General features: G+C 39.6%; 1 protein-coding gene across 2 annotated transcripts; it reads left to right on the forward strand.

Moving 5' to 3' along the window:
* On the forward strand, positions 1-22,975 carry firrm (FIGNL1 interacting regulator of recombination and mitosis). 2 transcript variants are annotated; one of them, XM_053242197.1, is made up of 25 exons: positions 1-444; positions 1,381-1,421; positions 1,575-1,663; positions 1,775-1,879; positions 2,225-2,365; positions 3,008-3,170; positions 3,378-3,462; positions 5,366-5,504; positions 5,936-6,025; positions 6,208-6,272; positions 6,439-6,587; positions 7,132-7,261; positions 10,062-10,248; positions 10,592-10,674; positions 11,138-11,189; positions 13,315-13,404; positions 13,708-13,893; positions 15,079-15,126; positions 16,528-16,644; positions 17,843-17,938; positions 18,941-19,054; positions 19,377-19,481; positions 19,623-19,703; positions 19,808-19,936; positions 22,592-22,975. In XM_053242197.1, exons 1-25 carry the CDS (start codon positions 356-358, stop codon positions 22,790-22,792), a joined length of 2,775 nt encoding a protein of 924 aa, XP_053098172.1. In that variant the 5' UTR covers positions 1-355; the 3' UTR covers positions 22,793-22,975. The 2 variants fall into 2 exon arrangements, with proteins under 2 accessions (XP_053098172.1, XP_053098173.1); XM_053242198.1 differs by lacking the exon at positions 15,079-15,126 and having other exon boundaries at positions 7-444.
* The last annotated feature ends 68 nt before the right edge of the window (positions 22,976-23,043 follow it).

Here is a 23,043-nt window from a genome sequence, read left to right on the forward strand (position 1 = left end):
AGTCGCACCCCCCCGCCCGGCAGCTGAATGGTCTCGTCCACAGCGCTGAGGAAGAAGCGGTTAATTTTAAACCCTGAGCGGCTTCGCGTCTCATTAAAGTTCACGGACTTTTGAGTAAATCTGGTTTTTTAATCAGTTCCGGTTGTGTTTCAGTGATAAGCGTGATGTGTTTTTCCCGCTTGTGAGCTCACAGACTGGTTCTGGAGGAGTTGGCTGAATGTGTTGTTTTAGTTAGCAGTTAGCAGCGGCTCTGTTAGTTAGTGGGTAGTTAGCGGGTACTTAGCGGTTAGCTAGCCGCCCATTAGCGGCCCGTTCCCCGCAGTGCTGGAGCAGGGCCTCTCCCGGCACCCCGGCGATGTCTGCGGCTGGTCTCCTGGAGCAGGTGGTCCAGTGGAGCCCGGAGGTTTGTCAGCAGCAGCTGAAAGCGGTCCTGCCCAGGCTGCTCATATCCTTTACCCCCGGCTTACTGCTTTATACTCACTCACTCACTCACACACACACACAGCAGCTATAAACAAAACCAGACTGATCAGCATGCGATGTGTCGTTTTTCTCCACAAGTACATTCACCAGGCTGAAATAAAGGGTAGACTTTTATTCATCATATAGATTTTATTCATCATAAAATACCGGTTATAGTGCCTGAGCTGGCATTTAAACCCACACTGACTTTGACAGTCAGGAGATCTCTCCCTGAAGAGCTCCTGCTGTTTCTCACTACTGCTGAGAATGTTTAACATTTTCTAATGAAGTTGTACATCTCATATCATAGTTTGATTAATCCACCATGTCTATGGAGTTGTGAGGATGAGTGAGTTAAACATTTCACTTTACCTTAATAAAGCTTCAGCAGGATGGAGTAATGTGATAAAGTTCAGGATTCACCACGTAAACTTCATACTGACAACATTTTTATTTGTCATGAGAATAAAAACAAATACTGATATTCTTATGATTAACGGCAGCCTTCCATAACCAGTGCCTTTTTCAGATGATATCTGAGTCTCAGGGCCCAGATTCAGAAGAACTTTCACAACCTTGAAGGATCTTGTTTTCTCCACCTGGTCGAGGTTTCTCCACCTCCACCTGTTTAGGCCACGGTGTAGCGGTCTTCACACAGAGATGTGGCGTTGTGTAGGGAATCAAAACGGTGGACAGCAACATACACCTTTTTTTGATGTCACGTGAAAACAAAGGATTAATTCTTGACAATTATCACATTTAAAAAGTAATAATTTAAACCTTAGACCTCATGCCTATCCGTCATGGTCCTTTTGCCAACCACAGATTTAGAAACCCACCACTTTATTGCTGTCACAAACTTTTTTAACACAATTTAGGCTCAGAAGAAACACAAGCTTGACTTCCTTGACTGTTGTACTCCATTCCTCATAACACTAATAGCTGGAATGAGCACATCAGTAAGTATTTTAGCCAATGGTGGTGTTTTCTTTTTTTATTTGTGTGTTTTTAACTCATACTGTGCACCTTGCGATGAAGCAGTGAAATACCTGTTAGCCTTTGTTATTTAATATTCATGTGGCATGATGTACACTGATTGTTTATATTTCCAGATGTTCTGCAGATTATTGTAGACATGTTCCTTCCTCATCTCCCTCTGTCAGAACTTGAGGGAGAATGTTTCTCTAAAATCCTACCTAAGGTGAGTTCTCTCGCACTGTACACCCACCTGAATGTGTGGTTTCTTTCACATGATGAAGAACATCCGTTTTTATCTTTCTATAATGGACATGTCATGCCTTGTTGGCTACAGGTGGTGGTGATGTTTACTGGCCTTTTGGAAGAGATTGCCAAGCAAATCGGAGACGTGCCTAGCCAGAACGCTGAGCTGCACGCATTCCTCAGGAACAATTTGCAGGTTCTCTGAATAACGTTTGTTAGAGAAGCTCACGATCAGTGGGTTTTATAAGGATTTGTGTTTGTAAGGCATGTTGGATAGCGTGGTTGGTATTGTCTGGGCATGTTGTACCTTATCTTTTGTGAAGTGTCACATGTTTCACTGTCCTAAACCCTATATCCTTTATTCCTGATGAATTAAATAATAAAAGAATTGGCATAATAGCATTTATTTCCTCTTCTAATATTCACTGTAGACAGATAGAATACAGGCTATGTAACATATAGCATCTTAATCATCTCTCCTGCACGTTATGTTGTTAATAAAGATGGGAGTTTAAGCTATTTATAACGTTTATGTATGTAGATGATGGTGCAGACACTGGAGGCTCTGTCTGCTTGTGTGCGTCACGTGTGTGCTCTCGATGACGCTACGTCGCTGGACTCCATCCGCTCTCTGCCCTCGTGTGTCCTCCACATCTTAAAGGACACCTTCCAGCACTGCAAGGTACAACTCGCTCAGATCTGTACCACACTCTGCACTTCTTTTATGGAAAAACCCAGCAGTCATTTTGAACATACACATAAATTATTATAAATGAAAGCCAGTATTATTGTATTATTATTATTGTATTATCAGTATTATCTAATAACTGTAAAGAGCCTGAAGAGAATTGTTGGTACTTTTGTGAGTCTAATTAACAAGCTTCTTGAGCATTTGTAAGTCTGTTGTAACATGTCTTTTAAGTTCATAATTGATAAGATAACTGAAAGTAAGTTCAGAACAGTGAACTGTAGGGTCAGTGTTATAGATTTAAGAAGTGAATATGTCTGTATGCCAATACCTGTGTATACAGGATAACTTATTTAAAGGTAAGAGGCGAGTGGCCATGTTGATTTGAAGTCACTTGCTGAACTCGAAGGAGCTTGGCGTTGAGGAGATCACCCTGAGTAGGAATTCTGAGTTGAGGGAGTGTTGGTTTTTCCTGGTCAGAAGGCGAGAATTACGAGTTATGACCTCTAGCCTAATTGCAGCATTAATCAAACAATCTCACTGAAATTTGAGCACACTGAAATAAGCCATCTCCAGACACCTGTTGTGAAAAAGTGCAGTGTGATTGTCTACAACTGACTGCAGTTTGGTTTGTAGGATAGTGAGGTTGTGTACAGCGGGAGACTGTCACTAGTAGGTGACCTGCTACAGAGCCTCTTCAGAGAAGCCTACTCTCTCCAGAAGTGCCTGATGGAGCTGCTGGAGAAGATCAGCCTGGAGACCAGTGCCTCTGAAGAAGAAATATCTGATATAGTCGCAGGTGCGTCCGTCAGAGTGCTTTCCTTTTAAGCCCTTACTCCCGACTTACGAATTTTCTTCAGTATTTTCTTTATGATTCATGTGTTCCAGTGAAACTAGTAGTAAAATGTATTTAGTTATAAGACAGTCTGGACCTCCTGATACAAAACAAACTTTGATTTACATATTTATTACAGGAACACAGTAAAGTTTTTGTTTTCTTGTGCAGTGATTCACAGTTTGCTGGACATATGTTCAGTCATATCCAAGCTGGATATTGCCCTGCATGCTAACACATGGAAATTCATCATCAAGTGAGTAAAACTTACCCGAATTACTATTACTACTACTTTATTTTGTTCTTTTTGTCATTTTTGGCTGAATAAATTAATGCCTGCTAACAAAAACATATAAAACTGGACAGACTCATTGAAAATGCACATAAATAGAATATTTATTAATTGATTATCAAAAATATTCACCGCTAATAACTCTATTAATAATAATAATATAAAAAATAGTTGTTTGTTGCAGTCCTAATGCTGATGAGTGTAGCATTTCTAAACTAGCTGAAAGAGAAGAAACAAGAAAAGTGCACACAGATTGCAGTCTTGCCTGATTTTCACCACTTTCCCACGAGGGCCGTGAATCTACAACAGCGCTTCTCGTGCCAGTGCTCAGGGCCTCACAGACAGTCCACAGCTTTGCTCTGTTTTTCCCCGTGGGTTTGAGAGCCACTCTACTAGAAATGTGTACATTAATACACCATGCAGTGTGACTTGTGCAAGGGAAAAGAACCTGTAGACATGCTGACAAAACTGTCGACTCCAGAAAGCACATTAATCAATTTTTAAGATAAAACATCAGGTTTATTTTTAAAAATATTCAGAACACCTTAATCTAAAATTCACACCGGACATGCCACATGCCACATCATGACCTCAGTGAATCCACACCACATGCGTCTCAGCTGCATTTCTGTCCTCACCACTGAAAGAGCATTTGCACACACTGATTTTAATCTGTTTTGGCACTTTCAGAATCCAGGAGAAGGAGTAGCTGAATTTACATTTCTTCAGATTTTTTTGAGAATGATATTAACTGCTTACTTTTTAATAAATTCACTGAATGAGCGTAGTTTGAGAGCTACCTGAATCATCATGGAAAAGCACGTCCCCTCTCAGCCAGGCCGATGAGCTCTAACTCTAACCCTAACCCTAGTAATTACACTCACCTGTTGCTCATTAACCGTTTAGGTTCCTGTATGAATGTTCCACAGTTTATAATTCATTACAGGTTGCTCACATTACAGGATTATGTAATAACATTATAAGAATAAGATGAGGAACTCTACATTGTGCCCCACTATAGTAGGTGCATAGCTACTCAAATGTTTTTTTTGACGAACTGTCATAAAGTGTGCACTAATACAACGGACTGGATTTAAAGCACCAAAAACCAAAAGCAGAACTTATCATTGCTGAATCTTGTTTGTCTGTAGTGTCCTGCCAGCTGTATTTACAAAATCATTCCCCTAAAGTGTGACATGAGACAGTGGGACAGTATTATTAACAATATGAAGTATGTTTGTGTTTATTTTGTTTCCCAATATCTGTGTAAAATGAGTATCAGAGCATACAAACATTTTGCTATACAACAGACTGCAAAGACATGACATCTTTCTAGATTTTAAATGCACAGTGTATAGAAAATGTGGTTTTTGTAACTTCAGTGGATTTCTCTGGAGTTTACACTCCACTTGTGTGTGAGTGGGGGGAAAAAAAAAAAAAAGACTCAAAGTGTAAAACTAGGGCAGTGTGGCACATCAGCTCGAATGTGACGTGCCTCTGAAGCAGCTGGTGTGGACTAAAACTTGTGTCTGGTATGAATTTGTCCTGAATTCTCATTCATTTTAAAAAACATTTATTATGTAGTATGCAGAATGGCCCCTACATGCCAGTAAAACCTCCCAAGAGCTGAGCGGGGTTGTGTTGGTTCCTGGCCTTTTGATAGGACTAGTAACTGTGTGTATAGTTATTATAAACCCATTTAGAAGGCTGTCTCCTAAAAGTATTGCTTTAATACCCTACAAACGCATTTCTCACATTTGGTACTTGGTGCTTGGCCTCCAACATTACTGTGGTGATAAACTATATGATTAATTTGGAATTTTAGCTTCTAAATTTGTCAAAAATCCATTAATCTCTTTGTTACTAGGCAAAGTGTGAAGTACCAGTCTCTGGTGGAGGAGCGCTTGCGGCACAGTGACCTCGTTACTTTTTTGTGTGAGGACCTGCTGGCCTCAGTGCAGAACTCTCTAGAGATGGCCGAGCAGATGCAGCAGTCAGCTCTGAAGGTACAGCACGCTTGGAATTGTCCATAAGTCTTGTGCTCAACATTACTAAATCAGAGACACACAAATCCACAGCAGGCCCCTTAAAGGAATAATTTAACTAAAAGTGGATTTAAAATTTAACTCTTGTGGCCAACAGTAGAATCCAGTAGTGCTAATTAGTTTTGGCTCATTAAAACACTCACTGTGTGTCTATATTGCAGCTGATGTTTACAATTGATAAGAATATATATATATATATATATATATATATATATATATATATATATATATATAAAATACACACTGTAAATAAGTTCAGAGATTACATTCATTTGTCATTGTTTTTGCATGGACAAACCTTAATGTGGTTTTATTTCTATTTCTGTCAAACTTAGAGAATCTGTAGTGTTGGGAACTAACCCACATGTTTATTTTTTTTAACTCTTTGAAAGGAAATAGTGCAGTGCCCTGAATACAGGGTTTTCCAGAAAACCACGAAGATGTGCAGGTTTTTTGCCAACACATTGGTCCATTACATAAAGGTACCAGCTGACAGGCACTTTCTCATATACTGTATACTTTTAACTTATTATATATAGCTATAAATTGGTGATAGTTTTATAGTTATATATATATATATATATATATATATATATATATATATATATATATATATATATATATATATATATATATATATATATATATATTTTTTTTTTGACAGGAATTTAATCCATTTCTTTCGAAGTTCTGTAATCGTTTTCACCAGCTGTACCTTCAAGTCCTCAGGTAATCTCAGTATTATTGAGTAGCTCTGGACAGGCCATTTGCTGTGTAAAACTGTTCAAGTCCACTTTTTCGCCAATTGTATTCAGTATTCTTTTTCAGTATTAACTGAAGTATTAACTTATTCTTTTCTTCCTCTCTCTCTCTCTCTCTCTGTTTCCATGTCCAGTAAATTTCCTCCTTGTGCCTCAGCCCCGTCTGTGCCCGTTGGCCTGGTTGAAGAGCTGAGCGGGGTTGTGTTGGTTCCTATGGATGCTATGCTGGCACAGCTTTTACCCATGAGGTCTTTTGTTGAGTGCGTTCTGACCCCGGCCCAGAGTAAGGCCACAGCAGTCCTCTCTCAGCACTCAACTATAGTTGTTATGAGTTAGATGAGTTATTTGATGTCATTTGAATGGGATCAGGAAAAGGAGAATGCCAGCGGAAAACTATTTGTGAATAGCTTGTGGAGAGATAAGGTCTCTGGTCATTAAAGTTATTCACACTGTCCTTGTCCATGTCACACACACTGTCCTTGTGTGTGTATAAGGGTCAAAGAGATATTGTGCTTGTCCACTGGCCAGCCAAGACAGTTTGCTAAATATGTATCCTGTGCTTTTTCCATCAGGACAATGTGCTAGTAATAATCTCTGCCCTGTTGTATTATTGAAAATCTTGAGGTGAAGATAATTTGCCTTCAGTCATTCAGTAGCTACTTGCTATAAATTACATTGTGTTAGAGTTAATTCTGCTCATTTTGTTGTGGAAGAACAGGTTAAGGCCTAGCAGCTGTAGACTTTACCTTTTTTAAATATCTGACATATTTATACTTTACTAAATACTTGATATTTAGTAAAAGTTTTTTGTCTTGCTGTGTGTGTAGAGTACAGTCCGGAGCTCGCACTGCCACAGTGTCTCCTGCTGGTGAGCGTGTTGGAGAAGCTCTGCACCCAGACAGATGAGACGCTGTGTCTCTGGTATGATGGCAGTCAGTTCTCAGAGGAAACACACAGGTTTGCTATTAACATTTAATGTTTGTTGAAAAAGACAATCTGTAGGTCTGTTAAATTCTTTTAAAAATCTGCTTTCAAATGTTATTATACAATAATTTACAGAAACATTAGCAGTAGTTCTACGTTATATGTTTATTTCACATAAACCAACTGAAGCACTTCAGTTAAACCTTTTAACACAAAAATCACTTGCATACTAAATCTAATATAAAATTTTAAGTATAAATACAATAAAATCTAACAAAAGGGAAAAAACAGTCAATTCTTTTTATATGTGAACACTTCCAGTTCCAAAAATAGTTTTTTGCCCCAAATCCAATTCCAATCTTTTGTTAGAGGCTCTGATACCAGATATGTTTTCTCCAATATCCAGTCCACCATTTTTTGCTGGTATCAGAGCGAAACCGATCCTGGGTATCGCATCGGTTTCAGGTCTAGTTGTAATATAAATCAAAGACCAGACACCAAAGAAAATGCGCACTCCCCAACAGTTTCCAGGGAGTATAAAGAGCACAATTATCCAGTAATTACAGAGTGCAGCATTTTGATTTCTGCGTGCACAAAGCAGATGATAAAATTATGTTAAGTAAAGATGAGCTTATATACACAATTTATGAAAATCGACAGAGTACAAAGCTAGAATAATGTTGTTGGCTAGCACTGAGCTAAGAACTGCAAAGTACAAAACTAGGATTAAATGAAAGAGAGGGAGAGACAGAGGGAGAAATGCACACAGTTTATTAAACTTTATTTGCAGTAATATGTTTTTGTGAAGGAATAATAGAATATTTTTTACTATAGGCTGCTTCAGCACAGTTAGGCCAAAGGTCAAATGACTACAGTATATCTACAATATATCTGTTGAATCAACTTAAGATGTTATAGCATGTACATTAAAATAAAAAGGAGAAAACGATATTGTAAGCAATCACATGTGAATTTTGTGAAGTGTGTGATTTGTTTGCCATCAGATGAAGTAGTATTCAGTAGTATTCTCAGTATTCAGTGTATTCTCAGTATTCAGTGTATTCTCAGTATTCAGTGTATTCTCAGTATTCAGTAGTATTCTCAGTATTCAGTGTATTCTCAGTATTCAGTGTATTCTCAGTATTCAGTAGTATTCTCAGTATTCAGTGTATTCTCAGTATTCAGTAGTATTCTCAGTATTCAGTAGTATTCTCAGTATTCAGTGTATTCTCAGTATTCAGTGTATTCTCAGTATTCAGTAGTATTCTCAGTATTCAGTGTATTCTCAGTATTCAGTGTATTCTCAGTATTCAGTGTATTCTCAGTATTCAGTAGTATTCTCAGTATTCAGTAGTATTCTCAGTATTCAGTGTATTCTCAGTATTCAGTAGTATTCTCAGTATTCAGTGTATTCTCAGTATTCAGTAGTATTCTCAGTATTCAGTAGTATTCTCAGTATTCAGTGTATTCTCAGTATTCAGTGTATTCTCAGTATTCAGTGTATTCTCAGTATTCAGTAGTATTCTCAGTATTCAGTGTATTCTCAGTATTCAGTGTATTCTCAGTATTCAGGTGTATTCTCAGTATTCAGTGTATTCTCAGTATTCAGGTGTATTCTCAGTATTCAGTGTATTCTCAGTATTCAGTAGTATTCTCAGTATTCAGTAGTATTCTCAGTATTCAGTGTATTCTCAGTATTCAGTGTATTCTCAGTATTCAGTAGTATTCTCAGTATTCAGTGTATTCTCAGTATTCAGTGTATTCTCAGTATTCAGTAGTATTCTCAGTATTCAGTAGTATTCTCAGTATTCAGTGTATTCTCAGTATTCAGTAGTATTCTCAGTATTCAGTGTATTCTCAGTATTCAGTAGTATTCTCAGTATTCAGTAGTATTCTCAGTATTCAGTGTATTCTCAGTATTCAGTGTATTCTCAGTATTCAGTAGTATTCTCAGTATTCAGTGTATTCTCAGTATTCAGTGTATTCTCAGTATTCAGTAGTATTCTCAGTATTCAGTAGTATTCTCAGTATTCAGTGTATTCTCAGTATTCAGTGTATTCTCAGTATTCAGTGTATTCTCAGTATTCAGTAGTATTCTCAGTATTCAGTAGTATTCTCAGTATTCAGTGTATTCTCAGTATTCAGTGTATTCTCAGTATTCAGTAGTATTCTCAGTATTCAGTGTATTCAGTGTATTCTCAGTATTCAGTGTATTCTCAGTATTCAGTAGTATTCTCAGTATTCAGTAGTATTCTCAGTATTCAGTGTATTCACAGTATTCAGTAGTATTCACAGTATTCAGTAGTATTCTCAGTATTCAGTAGTATTCTCAGTATTCAGTAGTATTCTCAGTATTCAGTGTATTCTCAGTATTCAGTAGTATTCTCAGTATTCAGTGTATTCTCAGTATTCAGTGTATTCTCAGTATTCAGTAGTATTCTCAGGATTCAGTGTATTCTCAGGATTCAGTAGTATTCTCAGGATTCAGTAGTATTCTCAGGATTCAGTAGTATTCTCAGGATTCAGTGTATTCTCAGGATTCAGTAGTATTCTCACAGTGAGATTTGCTCTGAAAGCTCTACTGTTCTATAAGACCTTCTGATGGACTGATGGACTGTTTATTTTTAAATCATAAACTTAGTTCTGTTTGATTTTAAATGTCATTGTAATGTTATGGTGTTTTGTTTTGTTTTATTTAATGGAGAGAATATATTGGACAGTTTGGTAGCTGTCATGTTGCAGGAGAGACGCACCAGTAGAAAAAAGTAGTCCGAATAACACAAATTTTCTTGTTCCCTTTTTTTCCCCCCTTACCTTTCCTTCAACTCTTCAGGCTGTCCATCTTTGAGGCAGTTTTTCTGAGTTTCCGTCAGTGCCTGGTAGAGCGGACTGTTCCTGTACGTTTGCCTGGGGTGATGATTCGTGGCCAGGCTCAGGGCACAGTGAGCCTGCACCAGCATGTATGCGTACATCTGTGTGGCTGTGTGGCAGCACTGCCCGCTCGACACTTCCCGAGGCTGGTTAGTACAGTACAGTACTGCACTGCAGCTGGTACCTGCTCCTGGGTTCCAGGGGTCTTGAAAAGGTTCTTGTGGTGCTAACACCTTACATCCTGCAAGTCTGGATCAAGATCCACTTGTCAGTCCTTCTGATGCCTTTTCCTGTTGTGGATACTCACTAGCATAGATTAGATACACCTGGGTATAATGTAATGCTGCAGGGGCATCCAAGCCATGAAACATCACTATACAGGAGCAGGGCTGGACATCTGATGTCTACTCTGTGCACAGAAATGGATGGATGGATGTCAAATCTGTGCACGTAATGATATGGAGTCTCTCTGTCTCTATCTGTCATTGATAGGAGCGGTCATTGTTAGGCGCTGTGCTCCAGTCAGACACCCAGACGGCCGTATTAGCCACTGACGTCTGGTGCTTCCTGGCACGGTGAGTGTGTGTGCACACCCAGCAGTGACTGCAAAGTTTCCATTACTCACATTGAGTCAGCTACACAAACAGTCAAAGTGTATTTCATAACAAAACTACACAAAATGAAACCTAGCTGTTTTTTTGGGGTTTTTTTTGGCCTAAAAGTCTTCCCTGGATTGGTTGTGATTATTTGGTCAGCAAAGCTTGTGTAAAATACAATTACAAAAAAAAATCTTTTTGACTGTGACTGATTTAAATAATCATATAGTCCAAGAACCTGAAACTAAGCCAAGTTAACAAATCTCTGTATTTGAAACAGTAAATCAAATAAAGCATATCTAGTTTTCAAAAGTAGTGTATGTGTATGTGTGTGTTGATGAGTTCATATTTGAGTGATTCTCTAACATTTGTTTTTCTTCCCCTTTGTATGTATGTATGTATGTATGTATGTATGTGTGTGTGTGTATGTGTGTGTGTGTAGATACGGTACGGCTGAGTTATGTTTGCACCACATTCTCCTCACAGCTCACCTGGTGAGTGCAGGCAGTTGAATGTGACCTTTCTTTCTGTGCTCTCAAAGTGATTTTGGAAATCTCTCCTGGGAGTGATAGGATTAAGCTCTCTGTTTCACCAACACCCCAACAGAGGCGACAATTGGTGTCAAATCTGTTTTGGGAATTGGACACCTGTCTGTAAGATCATGCTACTCTTACCTGTAGTGCTTGGCCTGGATGCTTTCTAAACTACTGGGTGTGTATTATGCCCCATTACAAAGAAGTCAACAATCTATATTTTTTTTGCATGTTTTGCTAAAATATGTACAGTCCTGTACAAAGTTATTATTATTTTAGGAATCATAAATGAATTGTCATTTTTAATACTTGGTTACAAATCTGCAGTCAATGACTGCCTGAAGTCTGGCACCCCTAGACATGACCAGACACTGGGTTTCTATTCTGGTGATTCTCTGCCAGACCTGTACTGCAGCTGTCTTCATTTTCTCCTTGTTCATGGGGCATTTTGCCTTCAGTTTTGTCTTCAGCAAGTGAAATGCAGCTCGACTGGACTCAGGTCAGATGACGGACTTGGCCATTGCAGAATAATCCACTTCTTTGCCTTAAAAAAGTCTTGGGTTGCTTTCGAAGTAAGCTTTGGGTCATTGTCCATCTGCATTGTGAAATGCATTTGGCTGAACGTGAGCAGACAGTTTTAGCCCTGTACACTTCATACACTTCACAATTCATCCTGCTGCTTTAGACAGCAATCACATCATCAATAAATACAAGTGAACCAGATCCACTGTCAGTCATACACGCCCATGCTGTAACATGAGGTATGCGTCAGACCATGAGCAGTTCCTTCCTTTCTCCATACTCTTCTCTTCCCATCATTCTGGTACAAGTTCATCTTTGTCTCATCTGTCCATAGGATGTTGTTCGTGAACTGTATGGGCTTATTTTTTTTTTTTAAACATGTTTTTTCCCCTCTAATCTGGTCCTTCTGTTTTTGATGCTTACCATTGGTTTACATCTTGTGGTAAACCCTGTCTGTGTTTACTCTGTTGAAGACCGCTCTTGATTATTGACTTTGACACAGAACGCCTACCTCCTGCGGGAGGTAAATTAAAGCTGAAATGTGTGTTACTAATGAAATTCACAAGATAAGTTAATCATTAAGAAGTGTGAGCACCTCTATAAAAGCAGAACTTTTGGCAGTTTAGTTTAGCACTCAGGAATGTGTCTACATTATGTCTAGAAGAAAGGACATCAGCCATGACCTCAGAGAAGCAACTGTTGCTGCTCCTCAATCTGGGAAGGGTTATAAGGCCATCTCCTAACAATTTGAAATTCACCATTCTACAGTGAGAAGGATTGTTTACAAATGGAGAGCCTTCAAGACAGTTGTCAATCTTCCCAGGAGCGGGCATCTCAGCAAATTGAGTCTAAGGTCAGATTGTTTAATGCTCAGATATATAAATAAATATGAGATAAAATAATACCTAAATATGAAATAAGAGTATGGCAGCATGACTTTTGAAAAATTGCATCTGAACAAACCACAAAAGTTCTGGAGCAATATCCTTTGGACTGATGAGACCAAGGTGGAGATGTTTGGCGAAAACCAAACACAGTGTATCACCACAAACACCTCATACCAACTGTCAAGCCTGGTGGTGGAGGGGTGATGATTTGGGCTTGTTCTGCAGCCACAGGACCTGGGAAACTTGATGAACTCCACTTTATACCAGAATGTTCTTGCGACAAATGTGAGGCCATCTGTCTTTAATTCATTCAAGGAACATGAGCAGTTCCTTCGAGTCTCCATAATTGGGTCATGCAACAGGACACAAACACACCTGCAAATTGATATCTGAATAGCTAAAGGAGAAAAAAAATCAAGATGTTGGAATGGCCAAGTCAAAGTCCAGACCTCCACTGACCTCAACCACCAAGAACCACACAGTTGTTATTTAGGCCCTAATAAATGAAAACATAGTATTGAAGTAGGGTATACTTTCTTTTTCCCAAGACTTAAAGTTTTAATAGCAAATATTTCATGTAGCAAGTAGCAGATTTTGTACTTTGCTTGTCTCTTAGCAACTGTGACGTTACTGTAGTAACTGTAGTGACCCATTCTTTCTTTCTGTTGTATTTGTAGATAAAGTCATGCCCAAGTGTGAACTATCAGCTGACTCATTTGGGTTTACTGCTAAGACGCCTGCTCTTTCTTTTGACTCCAAACCACCAGGTCAGAGACACACACACACACACACACACACACAGTTGAGTGTTCATCAACTATGGCATAGACGCACACGTATTAGTGCAGTTAGTGCTAATAGTTAGTACAAGCTTTTGTGTTCCAAAGTTCTACATAACATTGTTACTGTTTCCAATATCCCTCTCTCTGTGTCTGTGTGTGTCTGTGTGTGTGTCTGTGTGTGTGTCTGTGTGTGTGTCTGTGTGTGTCTGTGTGTGTCTGTGTGTGTCTGTGTGTGTGTGTGTGTGTGTGTATGTGTGTGTGTGTGTGTGCATTTTTTTTTTCTCTTAGTTGGAGTTTGTTGAACGCTTCTTGCCTTCTAAGGATGAGAACTTGTGTGTGTGGAGTCCTGTTTTGCTCAGTAGTCTGTGCTCGGATGTGCGTGCTCGTGTGGAGAGGGAAGTATTGAGCAGCGCCCAAGCTGCTCTTGATGCTTGGCATAGTGCAGGCTACAGGCTGGGGAACATACCCACACTGGTGAGGACATCATTTAACAAATCTGAGGGGAAAAACTGACATGTGGAAATGCTCCCCTTCTTTATCAGAGATTAAGTAGATACATACACATCTCTTCCAACTCACTTTGTGTGTTTCCAGATCATACAGGGTTAAAAGGCAGTGTACAATGAGATTTAACAGTTTAGGTTTTTGTGTGGTTTAGGTTTTAGTGGCACTGTGGGCCACTCACACGCAGCTGGAAACATTAACCGGGATATCTGTCACCAAGAGTTATAGCACAGATCATGGGCAAGGCTACAGTATTGTGTTCAGTATTCCAAAACTGACCCTGAACAAACTTTGATAAAGTGATTAAATAGAAATTCAATTCCATTCCATTTTATTTGTATAGCGCTTTTAACAATGGACATTGTCACAAATTAAAACCAAAACAGTTTATGACTCTGGTTATTTTAATAAGTTGGTGGCCATGAGAAAATCAGGGATGTTTTATTTTTTAACCACTTAAAATATTTCAGTTATGTACAACAGAACTCTCACCCATAAATTAATCTTAAGTGCTCTTTTCCTTTGCCTCTTCAGTGGTGGTGGATGACACACATAAATAAAATAGCTTACATCATTTATAATTAAATAACACATTTATAAATGGATACATGCTAAATATGTCAGTCAACTTTGAGTGCATAAAATGTGTATAATGGATAAACCGCATAAGAACCACAGTTCTTTGTATACATAGTCTCTACATTGGGTTAACATAATCAATGGATGTAAGGTAAGCTCATCATAAGACTTTGCACTGGAACTCTACTGACTTTAATGTAGTTTTTAGTAAAATATCTTTTTGTTTTTGAGGCTTACAAGTGTTTTGCTTCTTGTAAAAACCTGTCTTTGTTATGATGCTCTATAATATTATTAGGTATTGCTGGGCTCAGCTGTGCATTTTATTCTTGATGAACAATGTAACATAGCACCAAATTTATGTATGGTATCGACACACCACTTATACAGTCAGGTCCATAAATATTTGCACATTGACAAAGTTATTATTTTAGTTGTCTACCACAGTATATTGGAGATGAGGTTAAATGATGTGCAAAGTGCAGACTTAAAGCTTTAATTTGAGGATATTTACATCCAAATCAGGTGGATGGTGTAGGAATTACAGCATTTTGTACATGTGGTCCCCCCCTTTCTAAGGTACCAAAAGTAATCGGACAGTTGGCTGCTCAGCTGTTCTATGACCAGGTGTGTGCTATTCCCTCATTATTTCACTTACAAGTAAGCAGATAAAAGGTCTAGATTTAATATCATTTGCATTTGTGGCATTTGCATTGCGATTCTATTGCTGTTAACTCTCAATATAAAGTCCAAAGAGCTGCCACTTTAAACAAAGATGAACTTGTACCAGAATGATGGGAAGAGAAGAGTATGGAGAAAGGAAGGAACTGCTCATGGTCTGACGCATACCTCATGTTACAGCATGGGCGTGTATGACTGACAGTGGATCTGGTTCACTTGTATTTATTGATGATGTGATTGCTGTCTAAAGCAGCAGGATGAATTGTGAAGTGTATGAAGTGTACAGGGCTAAAACTGTCTGCTCACGTTCAGCCAAATGCATTTCACAATGCAGATGGACAATGACCCAAAGCTTACTTCGAAAGCAACCCAAGACTTTTTTAAGGCAAAGAAGTGGATTGTTCTGCAGTGGAGTCCAGTCGAGCTGCATTTCACTTGCTGAAGACAAAACTGAAGGCAAAATGCCCCATGAACAAGCAGGAAGTGAAGACAGCTGTAGTAAAGGTCTGGCAGAGAATCACCAGGGACGAAACTCTGCATCTGGTGATGTCTATGGGTTCCAGACCTCAGACAGTCATCGACTGCAAAGGATTTGTAACCACATATTAAAAATGTTTATTTTGTATTAAAAATTTATGATTGTTAATTTGTCCAAATTATTTTGGTCCCTTAAAGAGCTGGAACATATTAAAAGTGCTGGAATTCCTAGACCATTTTAGACCTGACTGCAAAATTAATCTGTGATTAACTTATTCTGATATTCAGCTTTAGGGCCGTCACCTTTACTGGTATTGTCACTTCATTTCTCTTCATTGCTGACAGACAACAACATCTAGAATCTATGCCAGACCTTTTGTTAGTTTTCTTCTGCAGATTGGGTGTACATATTCTCAAACTGAAATTGCACTTTAGGCTCCTGAGTGGCGCAACAGAAAAGCATTTGCCCTATCGTCCAGAGATCACGAGTTTGAATCCGGATCCAATTGGCTGTGCTGTTAGGGTGGGAGGGGCATACTCTCTCCCCCTGTCACTCACAGTGACACTTGCCAATCATGGGTGTCTGTGAGCTCATGTATGCAGATGAGGCCAGACCAGCGCTTTCCTCCGAGTGTGTTATGCTGCCCTGTGATACAGTATGAGCTTCGGTTGAAAAGATGCAGAGGTTGGCTTTAGATGTCTCAGAGGAAGCACGTGCTATCCCCGCCTTCCCCAGCAAGACCAAATTGTGGAGAACCAAAAAAATTTACAGTTTATCATCCTAATTATCAAAAAGAAAATGTGAATACTATCTGCCTCAGTGTTGCCTGTCTAAGTTGTGAAGTTCACTCTCGTTTCTCTCTGGTTCAGAACAAGGCACTGAGTTGTTTATTGGTGGTGGTCCGAGGAGAGCCCCTGCAGGCTGAGAGTATGACTCCTTCACTGAACATTATTCATCAGCTGTGGAATCGCATGGATGCTGCACAGGTTAAAGAGCAAACACTCTACAAGGGGACACTTGTTTTATCATGCTGTGTATTTTTTGTATCTGCTGAATGTAAAAGTTTGGAATTTCACCCTCCCTGATAAAAATACTAGTTGCTTGCAGAAGAACGTTTAATAATGTGGGCAGATTAAACTCATGGCTATGAATGCTGAGTCACAATACACATTCACTGATGATTCAAGGCTGCGTCCCAAATCACGTAATGCACACCATTGCCTATTTGGTATTGCCACTAGTTTTGTACTGACAAACTGTTTAGTACAGTAGTATGTGGTTTGAGACACCCAAGTATTTGTAACTCTGAGGATATAATTTCTGCTTGCATTATAGACTCATTACGAGAAAAAAAACCTTACTGGGCACATCAGTGTGACTGTCACGGCTCGGCTGTAATCTCACTGTGCGCTCCTGTGAGGCTTGTGTGCCTCTCTGATGATAGATGCAAACTAGCCCAGTAACTAGAGCTAGCTAACAAAAATACAGTATAAAGAACAAAAACTATCACCTCTGGTGCTTCTGACGTGTGTATTTATATTACTTATATTATTTATATTGATCTCTGTTATGTGTTTATTTTATTATTTAGACTGTGTATTTTGTTCTCCAGCATGACACGAGCCTGCTAGTATTAGCACATTAGCTAAAATGCACTTGGGGAGGCCCCCGATGACACTTGCCTGATAAAACCCAGTTTTAAAAAATACTGATTAAGGAAGGCTTTGTGTTTATCTGTCATTCACTAGCTTCCAACCAGTAAAGGAACAAATAAATGCCTTATATGTTGAGTGAGAAAAAACTAAAACGCCATCATGGCTGAATCCATTTTCCTCTTACAGTGTAACCTCTCACTGCCCTGACTGGCTGCCTGTCACCGTGTAGCTGGTCTTCTCTTGTGCTTAAAGTTGGGGCGTTATGATGTTTGACTTATCTGAGCTGGCGTGTGATGCATGTGTACAAGTTTTAAAATGATTCCAACCTGACACTTTTACAGGATAGTCAGGGTGACTCACAGCAGCCCAGGAACGTCATGTTAGTTTTGTACCCTGATTCCTTTTTTTTTTTTTAAGAAGTATAATTCAATGCACCATAGCTTCAATATGCAGTTTATATATTCATATAGTAGACATGATTTTCCCCAACAGAAAAACAACAATTTAAGCTGTTTTGCCTCTTGTGTAGGTTCAGATCCACCCCTCACTTCAGTGTACCTTGAGGCTGCTTCTGTCCATTACAGGGAAGTTGATCAAAAGTATAGAACCACAGGCCATAGTTCAGGTAACAGGCTCATCATTTCCTTCTCACCTGTTCTTCACCATTGTGCCTTTCTGTGTTATGTATTTTCTTTCCAATGCAAGTCATACATATGAAATATTTACACTGATCAGCCATAACACTAAACCCACTGACAGGTGAAGTGAGTAACATTAATTATCATGTTGCAATGGCACCTGTCATGGGGTGGGATAATATTAGGCAGCAAGTGAACAGTCAGTTCTCGAAGATGATGTGCTGGAACCAGGAAAAATGGATCTGAGTGACTTTGAAACGGGCCAAATTGTGATGGCTAGACGACTGGGTCAGAGCATCTCCAAAACGGCAGGTGTTGTGGGGTGTTCCCAGTATGCAGTGGTTAATACCTACCAAAACTGGGTGCGTGTGCATCACTTACCTGGGGAAGAGATGGAACCAGGATGCACTATGGGAAGAAGGCAAGCTGGTGGAGGCAGTGTGATGGTCTGGACAATGTTCTGCTGGGAAACTTTGGGTCCTGGCATTCATGTGGATGTTACTTTGACACGTACCACCTACCTAAACATTGTTGCAGATCATGTACATCCCTTCATGGCAACAGTACTCCCTAATGGCAGTGGCCTCTTTCAGCAGGATAATGCGCCCTGCCACACTGCAAAAAATTGTTCAGGAATGGTTTGAGGAACATGACAAAGAGTTTAATGTGGTGACTTGGCCTCCAAATTCCCCAGATCTCAATCCAATCGAGCATCTGTGGGACGTGCTGGACAAACAAGTCTGATCCATAAAGGCCTCACCTCGTAACTTACAGGACTTAAAGGATCTGCTGCTAATGTCTTGGTGCCAGACACCACAGCACACCTTCAGAGGTCTTGTGGAGTCCATGCCTCGACAGGTCAGAGCTGTTTAGGTGGCACAAAGGGGACCTACACAATATTAGGCAGGTGGTTTTAATGATATGGCTGATCAGTGTATACTGTATGTAGCATACAGTATATCACCAGTGTGGTATTGTGTTGTTTGTAGGGAGTTTCTTGTCTCATTGGCCTGAATCTGCAGAAGTGCCAAGATGACTTGGTGCTGGCTGCTTTGGAGTATTTGGCCTCCATGGGGAAAGTGTTTGTTCCTTCTGATATTCAGGTAATAATAGTTCTGTGGATAGGATCTTTGTCCTTTTGTTAACTAGGCAGAATTTGCTATTTTTATTTTCAATGTGTTATTGCAAAAACAAGCTCCCTCTTGCCAGTTGCACCATGAAAATATTGATTCTCAATTGTTTCCGTCAATCCACGGCATCCATGCGAACACAGTAATCATGAAATTCTGTTAAAACATTTTGGTTTTTTTTGTTCCCAGTGAAGTGTTCTCATCATTTTATAGTTTAAGACTTACTACTATTTTTGTACTTAATTAGTAAAAGCCTGATTTATCGAGTATGACTGTGTTTCCCTTTTGTGTGTAGTTTCAGGTGCTACCCAGCCTCAGCTGTCTATTCAGCACTTTACTGATTCACGAGTCTTGGCTGCTCCATCAGCACACACTGGAAGCCTTTGCCACCTTTGCTGAGGTTAGACACTCTTAATAGTATGTGTTTGGACAGAAATATAGATATCCTTTATTTTTCAAACATCCTTACACTGAATAGTTTTTAATGTTTAATGCATTCCTTCTGGGTTTAATCCTCATCTGCCTTTCCTTCTATTTAAAGGCCACCAATCATGAAGAGATCATCTCTCAAAGTCTGACCACAGAGGAGACAAAGAACAAAGTGGTGAACTTCCTCAGTAAAGTATGTGACGTGTTGTGGCTGCATGTACGCTAACATGCTATCATTTGAGAATTTGTTCACTGAAAGTGCTGTAGATGAATATCAATGCATGATTATTTCTGCAGATCGTCACAGACCAGCAGACTTCAGGGGTCCATATAGAGAGGCTGAGGGCTGAGGCAGGTGTGATGGAAAGACACAATGACACACTGGAAAGAAGGGAAACGACACCTGCACAAACATCTGTTGCTGAGGTGATGTGAATTATATATCTACACTCACCATCCACTTTAACAGGAACACCTATACTTATATTTTCACACAACAGTCTCTAGAGTTTACACAGAATGGTGCGAAAAACAAAAAACATCCTGTGATCAGAGGAGAATGAGCAGACTGGTCTGAGCTGAAAGGAAGTCTGTAGTAACTCAATAAACTCTAGAGACTGTTGTGTGTGAAAATCCCAGGAGATCAGCAGTTTCTGAAACACTCAAACCAGCCCATCTGGCACCGAAAACCATGTCACAGTTAAAGTCACAGAGATCACACTTTTTCTTCATTCTGATGTTTGATGTGAACATTAACTGAAACTCTTGACCTGTATCTGCTTGAATGGATAACTGCATAAATGAGCAGGTGTATATGTTCCTATTAAAGTGGACAGTGAGTGTATATTTGTTGAATACCAGGAGCTTCTTTAGTATTTTTGAGTATTTGTGAAATTCAAGTATGTTTAAGTATATATACTCAGATAAACCTACCATATACAGTCAGGTCCATAAATATTGGGACATCGACACAATTCTAACATTTTTGGCTCTATACACCACCACAATGGATTTCAAATGAAACGAACAAGATGTGCTTTAACTGCAGACTGTCAGCTTTAATTTGAGGGTATTTACATCCAAATCAGGTGAACGGTCTAGGAATTACAACAGTTTGCATATGTGCCTCCCACTTGTTAAGGGACCAAAAGTAATGGGACAGAATAATAACCATAAATCAAACTTTCACTTTTTAATACTTGGTTGCAAATCCTTTGCAGTCAATTACAGCCCGAAGTCTGGAACGCATAGACATCACCAGACGCTGGGTTTCATCCCTGGTGATGCTCTGCCAGGCCTCTACTGCAACTGTCTTCAGTTCCTGCTTGTTCTTGGGGCATTTTCCCTTCAGTTTTGTCTTCAGCAAGTGAATGCATGCTCAATCGGATTCAGGTCAGGTGATTGACTTGGCCATTGCATAACAGTCCACTTCTTTCCCTTCAAAAACTCTTTGGTTGCTTTTGCAGTATGCTTTGGGTCATTGTCCATCTGCACTGTGAAGTGCCGTCCAATGAGTTCTGAAGCATTTGGCTGAATATGAGCAGATAACATTGCCCGAAACACTTCAGAATTCATCCTGCTGCTTTTGTCAGCAGTCACATCATCAATAAATACAAGAGAACCAGTTCCATTGGCAGCCATACAAGCCCACGCCATGACACTACCACCCCCATGCTTCACTGATGAGGTGGTATGCTTAGGATCATGAGCAGTTCCGTTCCTTCTCCATACTCTTCTCTTCCCATCACTCTGGTACAAGTTGATCTTGGTCTCATCTGTCCATAGGATGTTGTTCCAGAACTGTGAAGGCTTTTTTAGATGTCGTTTGGCAAACTCTAATCTGGCCTTCCTGTTTTTGAGGCTCACCAATGGTTTACATGTTGTGGTGAACCCTCTGTATTCACTCTGGTGAAGTCTTCTCTTGATTGTTGACTTTGACACACATACACCTACCTCCTGGAGAGTGTTCTTGATCTGGCCAACTGTTGTGAAGGGTGTTTTCTTCACCAGGGAAAGAATTCTTCGGTCATCCACCACTGTTGTTTTCCGTGGTCTTCCGGGTCTTTTGGTGTTGCTGAGCTCACCGGTGCGTTCCTTCTTTTTAAGAATGTTCCAAACAGTTGTTTTGGCCACGCCTAATGTTTTTGCTATCTCTCTGATGGGTTTGTTTTGTTTTTTGAGCCTAATGATGGCTTGCTTCACTGATAGTGACAGCTCTTTGGATCTCATCTTGAGAGTTGACAGCAACAGATTCCAAATGCAAATAGCACACTTGAAATGAACTCTGGACCTTTTATCTGCTCATTGTAATTGGGATAATGAGGGAATAACACACACCATCACTTTTGGTCCCTTAACAAGTGGGAGGCACATATGCAAACTGTTGTAATTCCTAGACCGTTCACCTGATTTGGATGTAAATACCCTCAAATTAAAGCTGACAGTCTGCAGTTAAAGCACATCTTGTTCGTTTCATTTGAAATCCATTGCGGTGGTGTATAGAGCCAAAAATGTTAGAATTGTGTTGATGTCCCAATATTTATGGACCTGACTGTATATGATTTATTAGAGCCACAGGCAAAAAAGGTACGGAATGGGGAATGGGAAAATATTAAAGAAACGTAATTCTGAGTGATGCAACAGAAGAGTCTTTCAACCTTGCTTTAAGCTGCATATTTTTGGTTGGGCGACTGTTACAGTGAGGCATTTAAAAGCCCAAAACACTCACACCAGCACCACACACAACCATGTCAGTGTCACTACCACACTAAGAAGGATTCAGTTTCCAAATAATATCTGGTCAGTGGTGGTCCCTTTACAGTGATGGGCAGGTAGTAGAGTGATGACATCTATGTGGTAGGTTTACCTGAGTGTACATACTTAAACAGACCTGTAATTCACAAATACTCAAATATACAAATAATGAAAAAACAATAACACCATCTATAATTCTAAAGACCCTTGCCTCCACCAGTGTCTGGGACTGTCCTATATATGTCCTACCTGGATCCATTTGAAACATTGTACTGTTAGCCACTGACACAGACAACATGCTGAATTCCAACTCCTTTTCTCCATCAGCCATGTGCCAAGCGGCCACGCCAGGAGACCTGTAAACAAGAAGAGTATGAGCGCTACCTCCAGGCAGCAGAAAGTGCTCTGAGGGCACTACAGGGTGTTGGGGGTGCAGCTTCATCTCCTCCACAGTGGGTAACATCAAGACTGCAGGCTTTACAAGCACTGATCACACAAATCAGCAGTAACAGTCTCCATCCCCCCTGATAAGGAAACAATGCAACACAGCAGGTTGTCCTGTTTCTCACAGTCCTGGCTATTTCACTTCAGTTTCAGCTGTACACAAACAATGCACCTGGGTATTTGGGCAAGAATATGTTTTTAAAATGTTTTTTAATATGAATTTAATCTCTCTATACTATTTGTACATTAAATGTATACCTCACTTAATGCTCTTTCCACTGGTCTTTTAACATAACCTCTGATTATCATTCTCTTTGGCTACTGGAATGTTTGAG

Source organism: Pangasianodon hypophthalmus, chromosome 19 (assembly GCF_027358585.1).
Source record: "Pangasianodon hypophthalmus isolate fPanHyp1 chromosome 19, fPanHyp1.pri, whole genome shotgun sequence".
In the NCBI taxonomy this organism is placed as follows: domain Eukaryota; kingdom Metazoa; phylum Chordata; class Actinopteri; order Siluriformes; family Pangasiidae; genus Pangasianodon; species Pangasianodon hypophthalmus.